Source organism: Lepidochelys kempii, chromosome 1 (assembly GCF_965140265.1).
Source record: "Lepidochelys kempii isolate rLepKem1 chromosome 1, rLepKem1.hap2, whole genome shotgun sequence".
Taxonomy (NCBI): Eukaryota; Metazoa; Chordata; order Testudines; family Cheloniidae; genus Lepidochelys; species Lepidochelys kempii.
In genome coordinates this window covers 246,323,160-246,343,377 of record NC_133256.1, presented here as the reverse complement: position 1 = coordinate 246,343,377, position 20,218 = coordinate 246,323,160, and the positions used below count along the sequence as shown (strand labels likewise).

The following is a 20,218-nucleotide window of genomic DNA, read 5'->3' as shown; positions in this document are numbered from 1 at the left end:
GTACTTTGAGTTGGTTGATTTTTCTATTCTTACAGCATTATCAGCTGACAATTTGTAGACTTCTCTATTTATACTGTTGGTATTTTTTAATTTGTTTATTAATTAAAGAGATGCTGCCAAAATCTCTAGGGTATTGGTTTTGCCTAACTCGGTGACCAAAAGTTATTACCATACGACAGCTAACGTATATTAAATGAATTGTTGGCTATGCATTTTATAGTAGATGGGTGTCCCTGTCTAAACACAGCACCATTGGCAGTCTCCGCAAAGAGGTCAAAGGTTTGAAGAGGCATGGAATATCAACTATCCTTGGCTCCCAGTAAAGAGAGTTGAGGCCTATTTAGAAGGCAATCTAAGGAATCTAGCACTGTTGCAGACTGTGCTTGCCAATTATATGGATAAAGGACTTCAGTCTCCAGTTCTGTCTATCTGGTAGCTTTCATTTGCAGTAAATCCACTTATCCCCAAAAGAATAAGTAATAAAACATTTTTGTTACTCATTACAAATGTCCATCTTAGGAAGAATCAAGAAAATAACAATTTGATTTAAATGTTTTAGATCAAGTAATTATTTCAGACTCTTTAAGACCTGAAGGTTTTTTTGGTATGATAAAACAATTGTATAATTCATGTTTTGTACTACACCAGTGACAAACCTATTTTGCTCAGAACAAATAAAATTGTGCTCACGTTTGTTTTTTACTTTTTGTCATTGCATGTTAATAGCATTTTCATTTGATTTTGCCCTTTATTCGCTATCACCAATACCATATGTTTGCTTGCTTGGACCGCCTGTTTTAAAACTGTGTGAATTTTATTATTGTGTCCTCATCAGTATCCTAGCACACAAGGCAGCACATGTTGAAATAATGGGAAGTGTAAACTTGGAAATGGTATCACCAGTCATTCTTTGAGTGCTGGGCCATTCCACACATGGGAACACGTGTTCCAAGTGCCCAAGTCCAGAGATTTTTAACAAGCAATGTCCATTGGCTCGCAGATGTGCAGTAGATTTCCTTATGCTCCCAAGAAATGGAATAAGAGGCAGTGTAGGTCAATGCCCACTCAGGCCATGAGGTGGTAAGATGGTCCTACATTGGAATCCAGTGTCCTCTCCTGCTTCAGCCTTTCAGAAAATCCTGTAAATAAGATTGTAAATAGTTTATTCTTTTAGCCTAGAACAGTTAGTTTTTAGTAAAGTTACTGTAGTTTGTTTCCCTGGACTGAGGATTCCCTTCCCATGGTCGGGGACTACGCCCAGAGTCCTGGGCTTCAAAAACTGCATTCCTTGCCCTAGATCCTTCTCCATCAGCAACAACTACCAATGCAGCCTCTACTGTCTCGTTGAGAAACAGTTTGACAAAGTCCATCATTTGTCACTCATTTCCACCAAGAACTCATGAAGCCAATGAGCTTTGCCTTAGAAAATACTTAATGGAGAAGGACGTGAGACCCCTCTTTACATTGTCTTCACCAAACAATCAGTGCACCCCCCACCCCTTGAGTGTGTGCTTCAAGGAAGAGCCCTTGGTCTCTAAGTCTAAAGACTCTTCCTCCAGGGCTTTCCATGAGATCAAGGGATGCTCTCTTGGCACAAGGACAGATTCCCCATCAAGGACTGTCTGTAAGAGACATGCTCCTTCTCTGAGCCCACTGAGGTCAGACAAGTCCTTCTGCACAGATTCTAAGGAACTGGTTCCACACAAAAAACCCCAGACTGGAAGGTAAAGCATGATGGGCAGTTGGGTCCTGGAGATTATCCATCAGGGATACTCCATGTAGAGTTTCTCTCCCTCCCTCCTCACAAATCCCCTTCACAGTCTCCCTTCAGGGACCACTCTCATGAGTTGATTCTTCATCAGGAAGAGGAATCCCTATTGCACTGAGGGGCAATAGAGTGTGTCCCACCTCAGTGTCAAGGAAGGAGGGTTCTAGCCTCCATATTTCCCAGTCCCCAGAAAAGAGGGAAACAGGAGACACATTATGGAGTTTCAACAACCCAATATCTTCATTTGAAAGTTGAAATTCAGGATGGTTATGTTGGCATCAATAATCCCCTTCAAGAAGGGATATGGTTCATGGATCTCAAAATGAAGGACACATATGGTCATATAGACATTCAGCCCTCTCACAGGCGGTTCCTAAGGCTTATGGTGGGCTGGAAGCAGTTTCAATTCCAAATCCTCCCCTTCAGGCTTGCAACAGCACCCAGACTGTTAATGAAAGTTTTCTCCATGGTGGTGGCCCAGATAAGGCATCAGCGCCACACAGACTTTCTGTATTTTGATGGCTGGCTCCAGGTAGGCCACTCTTGGAAGGAGGTAGGCTGGCTATTCCGTTTCTGATTCAAAGTCTTGCAGCCCTAGGAGTTTACGTGAATGGAGAAAAGTTCCTTTTATCTCCCATGAGGAAAATGAACTTTATAGGGCAACATTGGCCTCTGTTTCTGCGAGAGCCTTCCTCCCTGTAGAAAGATTTCAAATGATGCATAACCTAATTTATTAGATTTCCCAGAGATGGAATGTGAATGTGCCTATTGCTGCTAGGTTATATGGCAGCCTGTACTTACATGACACCCTTCACTGGGCTTCATCTATGTTCTCTGCAGGCCTGGCTCAATTCAGTCTACTTACTCAACAAGTACCCTATCAACTCCCCAGTGACCAGGGTCCTCGCCTCCTTCACTTGGTGGTCATACCGAGGCAAGGTATGAGTGGGAGTTCCCTTCTCCACTCCTACCATTGTAACAGATACATCCCTTCTGGGGTGGGGCACCCCCCTGAACAGTCACACTGTGCAGGACGTGTGGTCCCCATGGGAGGTCAGCCTGCATAACAACATTTTGCAGCTGTGGGCAGTTTGTCTTGCATGCAAAGCCACCATCCTACTCATTTGCTCCCTCCACATCCAAGGGATGGTGGACAGTATCGCCACTGTGGTCTACATAAACAGATAGAGGAGCAGGATTTCACTTGCTTTGTCTGGAGGCAGTCAGGCTTTGGAACTGGTTCCTAAGGCACATAATCACCATCCAGGCATGCATCCCAGAAGTTCACAACTATTTAGCAGACAACGTCAGCAGGCACTTCTCAGGGACCATGAGTGGGAAATCCAGGACTCCATTCTGTTAGACATATTGACGTGATTGGGCACACCTTTATGGCACTTCTTTGTGTCACAAATGAACATAAAACTTCCTCTATGTTGTTCCTGAGAAGCCAGAGGTGCGACTCCCAAGGCAACACTCTCCTACTATCCATGAAAAGCGGTCTCAGATATGAGTTTCCTCCCATCCCCCTGCTTCCATAGGTGCTGAGAGAGATGCATTGTGAAGAGGCCAGGGCCATTCTCCTATGGGTAGGGCCCTACCAAATTCACAGCCATGGAAAAACGCATTATGGACCATGAAATCTGGTCTTCCCCTGTGAAATCTGGTCTTGTGTGCTTTTACTTTATACCATACAGATTTCACAGGGGAGCCCAGCGTTTTTCAAATTGGGAATCCTGACCCAAAAAGAAGTTGCAGGGGGATTGCAAGGTTATTTTAGGCACTGCCTTCACAGGTGGGTGGTCGGAGAATGGCGGCTGCTGACTGAGGGCCCAGCTCTGCAGCAGCGCAGAAGTAAGGGTGGCAACACCACACCAGGTCATCCTTACTTCTGCGCTGCTGCTGGTGGCAGCTCTGCCTTCAGAGTAGGGCTCCTGGCCAGCAGCTGCCGCTCTCCAGCTGCCCAGCTCTGAAGGCCGTGCCGCCACCAGCAGTGGTGCAGAAGTCAGGGTAGCAGTGCTGCAACCCCACCCCCTACAATAACCTTGCAACCCCCCCCCCCCACAACTCCTTTTTGAGTCAGGGCCCCTACAGTTACAACACTGTGAAATTTCAGATTTAAATAGCTGAAATTATGACATTTACGATTTTAAAAAATCCTATGACTGTGAAATTGACCAAAATGGACTGTGAATTTGGTAGGGCCTTACCAATGGGCCCAGACAGTTTTGGTTTCCAGATCTTCTATCAATGTCATCCTATCCTCCTCCAGACAAAATCTATCCCTTCCCAGAACGCCAGATGGAGAACAGGGGCAGGGTCAAACACCCCAACCCAGGCTCTCTCCCTGTCGCAGACTGATGTCTGGATGGGAGTTAGAAGTAGAGTGCTCTTGTTCATCACCTCTCCAGGCTATACTTAGAGTAGAAAACAATCCAAACTAGAACCTGTTGTTTGGGTGAGCCTGATAGTGCTGCACCCATCTCTCCTATCATTTTAGATTACCTCCTGTCTCCAAAGAACTCTTGTCTCTCCGTCAGCTCATTACAAATCCACCTAGCAGCCACTAGTGCCTCCTACCCTCCAGTAGATGGGTGCTCTGTTTTTATGCACCCAACTATGACATGGTTCATGAAGGGCCTTGTCAAGGTCTTCCTAACAGTCATTAAATCAACACTGCTATGGGATCTTAACCACGTGCTGTCAAAACTTACTGGTCTTCCATTTGAACCTTTAGTGACATGTTTCATGAGTAGGTGGGACATGGAGGTGGTGTTTGTAGTGGCCCTCATTTTGGCCAGGAAGGTGAGCGAAGTGGGAGCTCTTATGGTGGACTCCCCCTTTATGGTATTTCAAAAGGACAAGGTATCCCTTCACCTTCACCCTCAATTTCTACCCAAGGTCTTCTCTGAATTCCATCTTAACCAGTAGATTCACCTACCTGTCTTTTTTCTGAAACCCCATGCTTTGTCTGAAGAGAAGAGACTTCACTCCCTCAGTGTCAGGGATGCATTGGCCTTTAACCTGTAAAGAACCACGCCCATCAGGAAGAATCTGAGACTTTTTTTGTGATAGCAGAATGATCCCATGGTCAAGCTATATCCTCTCAGAGGATTTCTAAGTGGGTTTTTGGCTGAATTATCAAATACTACAAACTGGCTTGCATCTCACCTCCCAGTGGTAAAATGGCCCACTGCATGAGAGCACAGGCCACCACAGTAGCATCCCTGCAGGAGGTCCCAATGCAGGACATATGCAGAGCAGCCACCTGGAGCTCCATACACATGTTAGCTAGGTATTATGCTCCAGTTTAGGCCTCTGCTGCGGATGCAGCAGTGGGCTCTGCAATACTGCACGCATCTTTGTTGCTGGCTTCCTTGCACCAACCTCCAATCTGAGTACTGCTTGTCTATCACCCACGAGTGGAATACACAGGGACCATCACTCAAAGAAATGGAGGTTACTTGCTGTAACTGGAAGTTCTTCGAGATGTGTGGTTCCTATCTGTATTCCACTACCTGCCTCCGTCCTCTCTGCATTTGGATCTGGATTGGATTCACTGTGAGAAGAGGAATTGAGGGGGTATTCGCCCTCACTGTGTCTTATACCCTGGGAAGCACAAGGACATCTGCTGGGCACGTGCGGGCCAATGGACACTGCTTGTTAAAATCTTCAGACTCGGGCACGTGCACACCCAGGTGTGGAATACAGCTAGGGACCACACATCTCGAAGAACTTCCAGTTTAAGTAAGTAACCTACATTTTCTGACTCCTCATTTTGTGGGGAGGACACAGTATTTATATGAATATCTTAGACAATACCAGTAACCCAGAAGACAGCCATTCTGAAGAGGTCAGATTTTCCCAGGAGACAAAAGACAAGACTTGAATACAAAATGAGCCACAAATAAGCACAAAGGGCCAAATTCTGCTGTGTTGCACTGGTCTAAATCCATTGAAGACAGAGAAGAAAGTCTGGATTTAAACCAGTGTATGTGAAAACCGAGTCTGAGGCACAAAATTGTATTTTCCCAACTCTGGCTCTTATCCTTTGCTTTGTGTCTCCTTCTTTACTTAAGAACATGGTGCAGCTACCAGGTGATTTACAATACCTAGTTTGTTAACTAGTGCTCACTCAGAAACCGCCTTAAGTGTGGCAGGATAAATATGAACTGCGATTTTAGCACTGCTTTCCAAATTCAGAACTCTGCTGGGTGAAGTTTTGCTTTTCCCCACTGCTACACTGCCAGGGGATGAAGTGAGAAAAGGTCCCCAAATCACCTAAACAAAAATGACATTGCTTAGGCAATTGAAATCCACTTCTTGCATACCACGCAGCTTTCCATGTGCTTTAAACGAAAGAAACATTTGTTGGTGTCTCCCCTGCAGTGTTTAACTCATTTGTGATGTTATTCCTGGAGTAGTAATGAGCTCCTTGTGGAATAGTCGCCATGGAGGTTCCAGTGCTGTGTTTGCCAGATAAAATACTATGGTATTGTTTTTCTTATTCCTCCTTTAGGCCCTGATTCAGGAAAGCATCCTTATCCAGAAAGCACTTAAGCACATCCTTAACGGCTTCTGCCTAAAGTTAAGCACGTACTTAAGTGCTATTCTAAACAAAGATGGACCTAGGCACTTACATGCTTTTCTGTCTCATGGGCCTTATTACATTATTTTCCAGAAAGATTAGTTCACTATTGATTTTTGCTGTATATGTAATGCTAAGAGGAGGGAAAGAAAGGAGACAATAGCTCTGTGGAAGGAAACTTGTATCACCCTCACTTATTTGTGGTTACTTACTGCCCAGAGAATGTAGAAACTCTCCTATGAGTTATATAGTTCAGCTATCACCAAAACACACAGAACTCTGGTTTCTTGTCACCCCCTTTTCTTGTAATATGATTAGGAATAGGGGGAGGCAGTATATGAGGATTCATAGATTCCAAGCCCAAAAGGGACCATTGTGATCATCTAGTCTGATCTCCTGTATAACAGAGGACATAGAACTTCCCCAGAATAATTCCTTTTGAACCAGAGCATATCTTTTAAAAAAAATCCACTCTTGATTTAAAAATTGCCAGTGGTGGAAAATCCACCACAGCCCTTGGTAAATTGTTCCACTGTTAAAAACAGTGGGAAGAGAAAGTGACTTGCCCAAAGTTACACAGCCCATCGGGGCAGAACCAGGAATGGAACCCTGATCCCCAGTCTAGCATTCTATCCACTGGCTTACAACTAATTGTTGTATTACAGAAGTGCCTAGACACCCCAAATGAGACACTAGAAAGACTACTGTGATCATCTAGTCTGATTTATAGATCAGGAGAGGCATGCGGGGAGTCAATGTGACCTACTGGGTAGGGTAGGGCACTGGACTGGAAGACTGGGGTTCTAGTCTCAGTGCTTCCACTGATGTGCTGTATGACCCTGAGTATCTTACCTCTCTGTGCCTCTGTTTTCCCTCCCACCCATTGTCTGTTTATTGCAAGTGCTGCAGGGACTGTCTCTTACTATGCGTTTGTGCTATGTCTACTAGAATGGAAGCCTGAATCTCAGTTGGGGTGTCTAGGTTCTTCTAAATTATTAATAATGCTCTGCTTTCCCCTTTGTTTATTTCTGAGTGTTCTGCTATCCACTACTGGGACTGATTGTTCATCAGTATAAATCTTGAGAGGATCCCAGGAAGGACCTTCTTTGCATTCAGTGTTGGCCTATCTGTGCTCCCATTTAAGTGAATGGGAATTTCACTGCTGACCTCAGCTGGAACAGAGTTAAACCAATGCTGCAAGCACATTGCAAATTACCTAATATGTCTTAAGTTGGGCATTCAAAAATTGAGGCGCACACATTGAGTGGCTGCTTTTGAAAACGTTGGCCTAAACTTTTGGTAGTGTTTGACACAATATAGTTTATACTCCATCCCTCATTCTGTAATGTTTGCCAGAGGGTATGAGTACACTGGAACTGGAAGGGGTGATTCTCCGCTCAAGGAGACACACCCATACTAGTTCTGATAAAGCTAATGTGGTAAAAATAGAAGTGTAGCCACTGAGTGGCATGAATTGCAGGAGGGACTAGCTTCCCTGAATATGCACTTAGGGTCTCAGACAGGATCATACTTGGGGTGGCTAGCCCATCCCACTGCTCATGCTGCTGCAGCTACATTTCTCTTTTTAGCACACTAGCTTGATGAGAGCTAGCACAGGTACGTCTGCTTGACTTGGAACATGCACTTTCAGCTCCTGTGTAGCCATATCCAGAGCATGGTTCTGGTGATTTAAGATTGTGGCACTAGAATGCAAGCTTGTTGGGGCCAGGGACCTTTCCTCCTATGTATTTTTAATACTGTCAAGCACTGTACTCATCTGTGGAACTATGTAAATAATAATTGTACTGGTGTCCTTATCCCTGATGTTAGTCTTGTCTTTTGTCTTTTGCAGCACTTTTACAAGCAGTAATAGACGGTGATCTTCTGAAGGTACGTACCGCAAGTTGAGTTTCTCCCTCTTCTCAGCTATTTGCAGCTGTGATGAACTATGAGTTATAGTCTACTCCTCTCTCAAAACATAAACATACTGCTGTAAACCTTGATCACCAAATGCCACTTGCAGGGTACACTGAATATTAGAGGAACAGCAGCCAAGTGAGGTATGATTGAAATTCAAGTTAATAGAATCTGGTGTTATATTGCACCTTTCATACTCCAGGAATCCCAAAGTACTTCACGGAGCAATGGGTTGATTACACAGTAAAGTGATTATGTAGGCAAATGCAGTGCTGAGCAATACATTATTACCAAGCCAGCCTTGCACAATAAAGCTTGTTTTACTGAAAGGGGAATGTTGGTCAGAACACTGGAGTTGTCCCCAACTCATTTAAAACAGTGTAAGGATATTTTTAATTTCCACCTAGACAATTACAAAGGTAGGAAGAAGGGACTTTGGTTTACTATCTCATGATAGATAGTCTCTGCTCCCCTTCACACTGCACTGTAATGTCAGGATTAACTATGAGCCAAGTTCTTCTGACATTTAGAAGGGCTTGAAACCCAAAAAATCTTGGCCCAGCCCTAACTGTCAGCTATTGGCAGCTCTCTCAGGAAGGAGGAAAGGGGGCAGAGGGAATGTGTTTAATTCCTATAAGTGTGAAGCTCACTTTTGATGATTGCAATCCCTATTTTTCAGCAGCTAAGGGTGCATTTACACAGTGAATAAAAACCCCATGGCAATGAGTCTCAAAGCCTGAGTCAACTCACTCAGGCTTAAACAACAGGAGTACTTGTGGCACCTTAGACTAACAAATTTATCTGTGCACAAGCTTTTGTGGGCTAAAACCCACTTCATTGGATGCATGCAGTGGAAAATGCAGTGGGAAGATATATATACACACAGAGAATATGAAACAATGGGTGTTACCATACACACTATAACGAGAGTTATATCACTTTCGTTATAGTGTGTATGATAACACCCATTGTTTCATATTCTCTGTGTGTATATATATCTTCCCACTGCATTTTCCACTGCATGCATCCAATGAAGTGAGCTGTAGCCCACAAAAGCTTATGCTCAAATAAATTTGTTAGTCTCTCTAAGGTACCACAAGTACTCCTGTTCTTTTTGCAGATACAGACTAATACGGCTGCTACTCTGAAATCACTCAGGCTTGTGGGGCTAACAATAGCATTGTAGATGTTCCTGCTCAGTCTGGAACCTGGGCTCTGAAATCTGACATTGGGGGTAGGTCTCCCAGCCTGGGTTCTATTTTTAGCTCTGTAGCACAAGCCTGAGTCAGTTGACCCAGGCTCTGAAACTCGCTACCACTGTTTTTTTGTTTTGGGGTTTTGTGGGGTTTTTTTTTTTTTTCTGTGTAGATGTACCGTAAGTGGTTGGGATTTGCACACATGCCCCTGAATTTGCGTGAGTATTGTGACTAACAATTGCAACATTAACTGGAAAAAGTCTTGAAGCTATCTGAAAAAGTGGCAATTCTGTCACTCCTGATCTTTGCCTATAGATACACACCTCTACCCCCACTATCCCACTGGGCAGCAGTAGTGATGATTCACTGTAACCACCATTCATTTCTACAATGTTGCCCTTTCCCTCATATCACATTCTATTCTGAAATTTACAGCACAGTTTCCCCATCCCTTAAGGCTACTGTAATTTATATGGTGCAACTCCCCCTTGAATCTTCTTCAGGTGCATCATGACTTTGTGTCATTGCATTATGACAATGGGATATTATGTCATCTCAACACTGTTTTGTAGTGTTTTTTACAAATTCCCAAAGCCTGCAGCAACTTTAAAGAGCAATCACCTGCTCTTTCCTGCCTTCCCAATGCGGATCTTCCCCTACAATGAGATCCAAGTAGAAAAGTGTGTGTGTGGGTGTAATATATGAATAAGGAAATAGAAGGTACAGCACCTGATCTCTGGCATGTTGGTTTCCTTACAGAGGTTCAGATCTTCTCGGGGCAGCGGTAGGAAAGGCAAGGCAGGGAGACTTTGGGGAAAGGCCCAAAAACCTAATTCTTAAAATATTCTTCTCATTATATCCGCTGCAAATACATACAAGTGTATTTAGGAATGATTCTTTCTTTTGTGCTTAGGGCCCCTACTGGCTAAAAATATACATGGGAATATACATGAAAATAAAAAGAGCAATTTACTATTTCCACACAATATACAGTGTGTACCCAATCCTGAACACATAGGCCATTCACAAATTCATATACAGACTTAGACTGAAGCACCACCACTGTAATAATATGTATTCATACAAACACACAGCGATCCACCACACATCTGCATAGGGCATAACCAAGACATGCACATAAAACCCGTATCCCAATCTCTGCAGATGGACTTGAGGCATAAGGCACCTGAACTGCAACTCCCATAAGGCACCGTGTAATTCCAAATAAATTTTTTGCAGTTTGGCTCAATTTTGTTGGTTTACTTATGTTTGGTTTTGTTTGATTGGAAAGTTAAAATGTTCCACAGAAAGCAAACACTTTTTGTGAAATGTTTAGTTGAAAACACAATATTTCATTAATGTACAAACAAACAAAAACCTCAAATAATTTCAATGATTTTTCTTTTTGACCAGCCCTACTTGCAAGCATAATTCATCTACAGTATATCACCAATGATCCACTGCTCAGGAAATGTAATTTGACATTGTTAACTCAGTGTGTTGTAAGCCTTGCTAGTTTTAGGTCAAAAGCCCTTGCTGTGCATTGTAAGGGCCTAACGGTTTGGCTAGTGGTTACCACTGCTCTTTTTAGCCACCTGCTAGCAAATCTGACAGTTAATTTACCTGCATGTTTATTTACCTGTGCACCTTGTCCTACAGTTTTCTTGTCCTCTTCCTGTGCATTTACATTCCAGTTCATAGAATGCTGTAAGAGAGGAGCTAATCTGTTAATCCAGGGACCTGACCACTGTTCCGTGCTTCACCATGCTACCAAGACTGGGCACCTTGAAATTGTGAAATACATCTTAGAACATGGTAAGTAATTGTGTGCAAACCCACAGAGAATCACATTCCATGAAGTAGCCGTAAGTGTCACTGTGGTAGAATAAAAGTTTACTCACAACCCCTTATCAATCTGTCCTCCTGCAGCATGTTGCTATGGTTTTGGAAGAAGTGTTGAAGCTAGCCCTAGATACTGGGGAAAGAGTGAAGAGTATAACAGGACAACTTTGTAGGAGACACAACATTTTCATAGATTATAAAACCAGAAGGGACTGTTGTGATCATCTAGTTTGATCTCCTACATAACACACTGAATTCTGTAGTTTCCTTCATTGAGCCCTCTCTCCAGACTGCCTCTCAGAACACACCTGGCCTGTGTACTCATCCCCCATCCGTCCCCAATATTTCCCTCAGGCACATCTTCCATGTGTACATCCCAATAGAATTCTAGCACAGTTAAACTTATGTGAAGACTCAAGATGAAGTAGTAGTTGAAGCTAGCAGGGACATGAACAGGAAACCCATGAGAAGGAGTCTCCTCAGCAAATGGAGAAAGTGTGAGGAGGCTATGGCAAGATTAAACAAAGACCACTCATAGCATTGAGCAAACACCAGCCCTGTTTTCACCAATCTGGCAGGAACCCCCTGAAACCTTTCTAGATCCTCTTCCTCTGGGTGTCTCAGCTGCCTTGTTTGTATAAGTCTCTGGGGAATCTGACTAGGGATTGGCAATGCACTAATGGAGGTCCACTCGCTCTCTACACCTGCATCCAAGAAATTAATAAGTCATTTCTACACAGGACACTTCTCATTCTTTGATAATCTCTCTGAGCCAACTTGCTGAAGGTTCATCAGTGTAATGTTTCTGCTTCTCTAAAGTACTTTAAAATGTAGATTGTGGCCCCTAGCACCTTATCAGTATTCAGAGCATGAGGTGTATTAATCAGTGATTCAGATGTTTTCTGACACTTCCTAATATCTTATGCTTCCCCCGTAAATCATTTTAGCTAATGTCCATCCTTTCTCATATGAGAAGATACTGGAATGGTTTTTATCCCTGCTACTGCCTCAATCCCTGCCCAGTCATGTGCTCCTGTAGTGTCTGCTGCCTATGCACTCTTGGATATGGCTAAGGTTAATGGGAGTCACACTGCAAAATACCTTCCAGGGCACGCTGCTGAAAATCCAGCACTAAATCATGTAGGGAAACGTTCTGAATCTTCAAAAGGATTAGGCAGAATTTATAGATTCCTCATATTGAACTAGGGATGTGAATATAACATGATAAAGAAAAGGCAAATCCAATCCCATGTGCTCAGAGGTGGGGGAGGAGGGACAAGGACACATTAATGTAAGGAGGCCCTTTGTGATGATGGGCATATGCCACTTTCAAACACACCAGTGTCGTCATGAGGAGACACTGTTCCATGATTTGGATCTGAAACATTTCAGATGTTAAGAAAAAAAAAAAGGTCTCAAATAAGAAAAACCAGAGGTTAGTCATATAAAGATACTGTTTATGCGGCAGTGTATTTATGAGTGCGCTAGAACAACCCGGCATAATCCCTGGAATGACAATGCAGGTACAAACTCAGTAGGCATCAGAATCACATCTGTTTATTGCTGGAAGGTGAGTGGGATGGGATATGCAGACCCCATACTGAGCAAGAGAGGATTAATGAGAGCCTGTGGGCCCAGTCAGCCCCATCCTGTTATATCTGTGCAAGGAAGAAGGAGATAAAAGAGGAAAATCCCAGTTCATTGGTGGCTGACTGAGAGAGGGAGTAGATATCTTGAACTAATCCTGTGAAGAAAGCCTTGGTTGGGGCCAGAGACTGCCTTGAAGCTGCCTGAAAGAAAGAGCCAACTAGGGCTAGAGCCTAACCAGAGACTCATATGAGTCATAGCCCCCTTGGGAAAGATAGGCCAGGTGCAGGACCCCTGTTTCTTTTGTTTCTCATAAGTGGTTTGGCTCTCATTTGTTTTGGGACCAGCAGAAGAGTCAGCAGGCTAAGAGACTGTGAGGAAGGCCTAGGTACAGGCCATGGGAGGAAGCAATCCAGAGAGACAGCAGAGGATCTCAATAAACGGACCTCATCTGTTTCATACAGGGTCCCTGGACTGGAACCCAGAGTAGAGGGTAGGCCTGGGTTCCTCTACCAGCCTACCTAGAACGGGGCATGAACATCCCAGAGCCTACGGCTGACAAGCCCAAAAAGCCTGAAGTTGGGCAGAACCTGATGCTGCCAGGTCATTGGCCTGTTGGACTTGTGTTTTCCCAGAAGGCCCGGAACTAAAAGTGACCTGGCTGGATGGCCAACTCACAGGAAGAGGAAGACCACCACAGGGCCAGGTTGCTGTCAGTGGGGGGCACCAAAGGAAGAGGAGAGCTGCTACACCCTGCCCAGCCAGGAGAGGATGCACATGCAGTGAATAGACTTTTCTAGAAGAGTATAGAAGCAACACTTTGCTGGCTCTTTGTATGGCTGTAACAAAGAAGTTTTCCTCTTTCTCAGAGGCAGGAAAAACAGATACAAAACCCTGAACTTCCTCCCAGGATTCCCAGAGTCAGGGGTCCTTCCCATATGGGTGGGGAGACACCCTTTAGAAACTCTGAGTGGACCAAGAAATGCCCCAAAAGCACAGTTGCTCTGTTACACTACAGAAATAAATCTGTTAGATGAGCTAATCACTTAAATAATCTAGGTTTCAGAGTTGTAGCTGTGTTCATCTGTATCAACAAAAACGAGTCCTTCTGGCACCTTAGAGACTAACACATTTATTTGGGCATAAGCTTTCATGGGCTAAAACCCACTTCATCAGATGCATGGAGTGAAAAATACAGTAAGTAGTATATCTATGAAAAAAAGGGAGTTACCTTACCAAGTGGGGGGTCAGTGCTAACAAGGACAATTCATTTAAGGTAAAAGTGGCCTATTCTCAACAGTTGATTACTTTTGTAGTGCTAATGAGACCAATGTAATCCAGGTGGACATCCACCTTGTTTCTGTTGGAAATGGGCGACGTCCACTTTGATTGCATTGTAGAATAGTGAGATGACACTGATAGATATTGTGCTAACTTTTTGTTGAGATGAGGCAGAGCTCGTGGAATTTCAGTCAGTATGTGCAGCAGTAGGCCCAGTCCTGAACAATCCTCTAACCTCAAACTTCAACAGCCTTGCTACCCTCAAAATATTAAGGTGGAGTTGTACTCTGAATATACACAGGGAGCAGATCTATTGAGTAGGAAGGTGCCATTTTTAGTTCTTTTTCAGAGTCCTATCAGTTTACTTTGGTGAGAAGGACACAATTTTACCACTGTTAGCACTGAAGAGCCAACACAATTCTGGGAGTGTAAACTGGATTCTATTTTGGCTCACATCATGAACAGAATTATTAGGTAAATTCCAAATACAGGGCCAAATTCTGCCCTAAATGACATGTATGTAATCCCGTTGAAGGCACAGGGATTGCATAACTGTGCTAAGCACATAACTGGAAGAAAGTGAGGTTGCAGTGGTATAACTGAGTGCAGCATTTGGCCTGCAAAATCTTTGTTGCAAAATCAGGTACCTAAGCCAGATAGACCACTACATGGCTTTGCTATCCCAGTTTGAAGTTGGCAGATAAAAAATCCATGTTTTTACTTTTAAGCAAATTTTATATGGAAATTATTGAGAGACAATAAATATGGAAACCCACAATGTCACTTTTCGAAGTAGAGCCCCATCATTAAGTCATGGGGAAGACCCTGAGTCAAGTTAAAAAGACATCAACTGTAAAAGACAGTTACTATTATCCCCTCTCTAGGATTAAAGTTGAAGGGGAAACCTGGGCGGTTCATTGCATACAAATATCTTTTAAAAATGCTTCCAGTTTTAAGGATAGGAACCAAGCCAATTTTGTTCCCCAAATATAAGCGATATTCAAGGTATTATGCAAATCTGACATGCTTTTGCCCAGACAAAGCAAACTAGACATCCAGAGGCACTGACAACCTCAAACATTATTATTGTTATTTTATTATTATTATTATTTTATTTTAAAGAAAATCTTCCACCCCTCTTCCCCAGTTTTATAAAGTGAGGGTTAAGAGGGCCTTTCACTGACACAAGTTAATGTCTGTGCACCTTCCAGAAGGCGGGACTCTTTAGGAGTAGCTTTAACAGCCTCAGTTGGAAGGGGTAGGGTTTGCTGCACATATTGAGGACTTTCAGCCTGCATGGTGCCATAGATTTTGGAAATGCCTGGAAATGTGGTCAGTTAGTTTCTTTTATGTTGTAATGAGCTCAGCTAAAGGGCAGCTGTTTGCTTTGAACATCTCACTACTTGTCCCTCCCCAAAACCCAGACTGCTATGCCTTCTGAGAGATCAGAGAGCGGGTTTGGTGGAACAAATGGGGGAGAGGGAGGGAAGAAAAAAGTTAATCTTTCTGTGTGAAATTACTATCAGACATTAAGGACATAGTGTGATCCCAGCTGGTCTTCTCCTTGATGGTTCTTGCTTTTCAGCTCCTTTCAGGCGAACTTCCGCCCCGACCCTGTCCCCTATTTTATTTTTCCTGGGCCTTTTTTTATTCCTCCACCTCCCAACACATTTCTATCTTTTGTTTTTATTTCCCCCCTGCTGTTTTCCTTGATAGAACTCTCACTCATGCATTTCCCTTCCGGACTTCTATTGGGTTATTTTGTCATCTCCCTCTCTGTGCCTCAGTCCCCTTTTCTTTCTTTGCCTCTAGTCCTCAGTAAAACAGGCAGCTCCCCACTGGGCCAGGATGACAGTGCTGTTAGCTTTCCCAGTGCCCGCCTTTCCCACATCTGTGCAGCTTTTGTCCTGCACCAGAGGGGGATTTGGAATGGTCAGCTGGCAGCGCCAGGGAGACTGATATAAAAACAAGGTCCAAAAAGAGGGGTTGGGGAATTAGAAGGAAGGCATGAGATGGTTTAAGAGAAGCACTACTGAACATAAATAAGGGCCCAGCTTAATATTATTCATGACTCAGTGCCTCCAGTTTCAGCTGTAAACGTAAGAGAACAAAACAACAATCTGGGTACCATATTCTGTGAATTGCATACTACCAGTCTCTGACCCTCAGGCTGGCTGTGATAGTTGGGATGCTCTGATAAATAGCTTAGTTCAGTGTAATCTCATATAACCCCCCTTACCTAAAGTGGCAGAACATGTGCTGGCTTTCTTATTTTTATATATTTTTTTAGAATGCTTTTTTGAGCCCCTCACTATCAGCCCTATCCCCCTTCACCCTAATTTCATCCCCTTTCCATCTCAGTCCAATTTTCCCTCCTTCTTGATCTCCCTGCTTAGCAGGTCTAATCCCCCATCACTTTAACCCAGCTCCTTTGCCACCCCAGACCAATTATCACATACCCCTGCTCTTTCTCCCCTGATGCCCTAGCCCAATTTCCCTTTTTACCCTTACTCTATCTTCCAAGGCACTTTCCACACCCAAACTGTCTTCCCCTCTCCCCACGCCACTCCTCACTCAAAGTCATCTCCATGCCCAAAAGAAGTGTGTATGTATCTGGGAGGGCCAAAGATCAAGCTGTGTTTCCCAGTGGGCTACAGTGTATTGTCTAAGCCCAATAGCTAGCAAATGGCAACGTTGGTAAGCTGGAAGAGCATCATTGCCTGAAAAGAATACTCTTTTGACAGACATTAGATTTTTTTTTCTTAGTTGCCTGATTCTAATGGAATGAGAACATTCAAATGTCATGTTCCCGCTTATCGGAGTGCAGGGGCTTCAGAGCCTCAAGGAGTCACCTGTTTTCCTCCCTCCATGCTCCTAGGTCCATCACCATATCTGACTACCTTTCTAGTCAAGGAGGTTTGAATGTGGAACCCGTCATTGTTGCTCCTTATTAAGATTAATGCTGTGTAGCACTTTGAAAATGTAAAGTGTTGTATATGTCTGTAGTATTATTGTTGGACTACAGTGTAGCCTTTCCAAGTAGAAACAGAATGTGCTATGCCCATAGCACCCACAGTCCGTGCTGTGTGGGGAGTGGGCCCACTAAGCAGCTAATTATGGGAGCAGGTTCCCTAGTAGCTGGTGAAATCTCAGTTGCCAAAAGTCCCCGTATGAGGTTCGAGACCATTGCAGCAGCCAGTGGAGCCATTTAAGCACGTTGCTGGTAACTTGGGGGCAAACAGTGAAGATTTCTCCAGTGTAAGGGTATGGGGAATGGGATTGCTTTTCCAACCTCCCACAGTGTGAAGATGGAGGAGGAAGGTAGTGGGCCACCTACAATTCCAGGAGACAGCCTGTTGGCTTCCCCCAATGATATTGAAAATGTTTGTTTTTGGGGAGGGAGTATAGACCATTGGGTCCTGTTCTCCTCTCTTCCAATGCACCCACAGGAAAACAGCAAAAGAGGAAAAGAAGAGGGGTTCTATTTTGTGCTTGTGTAATGAATAGTGTAAAACTTGGTGGTTTCAGATGAGACTTGCTGTAAACTTTGCAGGATCATTCAACCTGAAAGTCAAAGTTGAATTTGGGGGATATGAACCCAAAGGAAGTGAAACTTCAAAGAAAGGTTCACCAGACCCGCCTCTAACCAAACCCACAATATTAGGCACAGTTTGGCTGATTATTGTTCTAACCAGTAAATCACAGAATGTAAAGAATACCATGTGACCTATGTGAGAGACAAGCTTTTGAGCTTACCCTCACTTACAGGTCTGTGTAAGCTTGAAGGCTTGTCACTCTCACCAACAGAAGTTGGTCCAATAAAAGATATTCCCTCACCCACCTTGTTTCTTTAATATCCTGGGACCCACATGGCTACAACAACACTGCATATGACATGTGACTTTCTTTCACAGGTCCATCTGAGTTACTGGATATGACAGACAGTGAAACGTAAGTGCAACCCACTTGACACCCACTTCCTTCAATGATTGATTTATTTCACTTTACTTCCATTTGTGCTCATTGGAAATCTCTTGGTGCGGTACAAAAGTTAAAATAAAAATGTGTGAAAATGGCAGACTTCTAAAAAAGGAGTCCCAACCCCAATGAACACCACACCTCTCCTCCCAAGCTCCAAAACAAACTCTATTATCTCCCCCATCTCCTAATTACCCTAATTCTCCTAGAGCAGGGGTTCTCAAACTGTTTGTGATCCCTCGGGGTCAAGAGGTTATTATGTGGGGGGTCGCGAGCCGTCAGCATCTACCCCCAAGCCATGCTTTGCCTCCAGCATTTATAATAGTGTTAAATATTTTTAAAAGTATTTTTAATTTAAAAGGGGTGGGTCGCACTCAGATTTGCTGTGCGAAAGGGGACACCAATGCAAAGGTTTGAGAACCACAGTTCTAGAGGAAAACAGGTGAGATTTGCTATGTCCTGACACTCACTGAATCCAGGCACTGAGCGCCCAAGAGGGATAGTAAATTCCAAAGGCAAGAGAACTTCTTGCTGACAATGCCCTCCCACAAGCAGAGAGAATTTTTATCTCAAATAGTCAGAACCCAAACCATTTTGGACTTTCTAGGGTTAAGCCACATCTGCCCTATGATTAGGGTGATCAGATGTCCCAATTTTATAGGGACAGTCCTGATATTTGGGACTTTGTCTTATATAGGTGCCTATTACCCCCGTCCCCCCGTCCTGATTTTTCACACTTGCTGTCTAGTCATCCTATCTATGACTCCTTTGTGCTGCCTGTACTGAGCTGCCCCAAAAGGGCCATAATAGGATAAGCATAGCCTTGTCACAGGGGCTGCCAGTGCCCTGCAAAGAACTAGCTCTGCCCCATCTCCACAGAAACCTCCACTGCAGGGAGCACTCCAGAGTACGCTGGAAGAGGGCATGAAGAGGCATGCTTGGAACAGTCCCGTGCACCAGTGATTCTGAAAGAGGCCATTGCAACAGAGGTGCAAGTCAGGGCAGCATTCAGGGCTTCCCTGGCCTTCGCCGAAGGTTGAACCATTCACCATCTAGTCCTGAGAAGGGGAGTTGCAAACCACTGCCTTTCTGTCCCTGCATTAGCTCTAGCACCAGCACAGGCATGAATCTGTCCCTTAGTTCTCAGCTGGAAATCAGCGGGCATCTAGTGCTGCATCTTTGATCTTTTCATATCCCACCCAGAGCACATGTTCTCCTCCACATCCTCACCAGATGAGGAAGATTGCCGCAACTGTAGTGGTATCGTGAGACGGTCTCCGCATCCTGGGAGGCCCACTCACAGGATACTGGGGCAGTCAAAATCAAGACTATCCTGTGAAAAGCAGAATGGTTTAGAGCTTTAAAGTGAGTGCAGAGCTCCAGCTGTGGAGGACTAGAACACTAGCTCACTGATGGAGGGCCGGAAGAGGTGGGGATCCGTGATCAGGCAACAATATGGTGCAAGCGCTGACTTTGGCATGCAGGAGTTTGACTTCCATGTATCTGTCCCTGCTTGCAGGAGCCAAAGTGTCATAATATTTAGTTTGGGTAGGAAATAATAGAAAAAAACCACCACTGTTTACCCTACAGTGAATTAACAGAAAGGCAGCTCACTTGCTCTTCCAGCAGCCAGCAGAATGTGGTGATCTGTTTCTGCAAGAGTACCAATATGAAGGAAATATATGAAGGCAACAGTTCCTGTTCCCTTCCCCACCCGCCCGGAAGCACTCCGTCTGCCGTATGTGCATTATAAGCTGCTCTACTGATCCAGAGAGCATGCAAGCTGAGGGAGAAAGTGTACGTGTCTATGCCAAGGATAACAGGAGAGATCCTCACAAAAATGCTGCATTTTTCATTTTAACTTACGGCTAGTTTCCTCTGCTTTGGTTTAGGGGTGAGACAGCATTGCACAAGGCGGCCTGCCAGCGCCATCGTGGCATCTGCCAGCTCTTGGTGGATGCGGGAGCGTCTCTAAGAAATACAGATTCCAAGGTAACTAAACCAAGTGAACCAATTATAAAACACTTTAGACAAGCGAGACCAATCAGCAACTGTTCCTGC

General features: G+C 44.1%; 1 protein-coding gene and 1 long non-coding RNA gene across 7 annotated transcripts in view; one reads left to right on the top strand and one right to left on the bottom strand.

The window, feature by feature from the left end:
- The window catches only part of DGKI (diacylglycerol kinase iota), a 281,008-nt gene that overhangs the window by 258,643 nt on the left and 2,147 nt on the right, over positions 1-20,218 (top strand). For 5 of the 6 annotated variants that reach the window (XM_073322101.1, XM_073322083.1, XM_073322075.1 and 2 more), the window contains 4 exons: positions 8,209-8,246; positions 11,164-11,284; positions 18,094-18,130; positions 20,050-20,149. In XM_073322101.1, coding sequence (XP_073178202.1) covers positions 8,209-8,246; positions 11,164-11,284; positions 18,094-18,130; positions 20,050-20,149 — 296 coding nt within the window. Of the gene's footprint in view, positions 1-8,208; positions 8,247-11,163; positions 11,285-18,093; positions 18,131-20,049; positions 20,150-20,218 lie in introns of those variants that run through there. The other variant, XM_073322112.1, reaches the window with a different exon arrangement.
- On the bottom strand, positions 669-10,315 carry LOC140902258 (uncharacterized). Its single transcript, XR_012156027.1, has 3 exons — positions 10,199-10,315; positions 4,710-4,792; positions 669-1,139 (listed from the first exon to the last, which is right to left on the bottom strand). It is a non-coding gene; the product is annotated as an uncharacterized lncRNA (long non-coding RNA).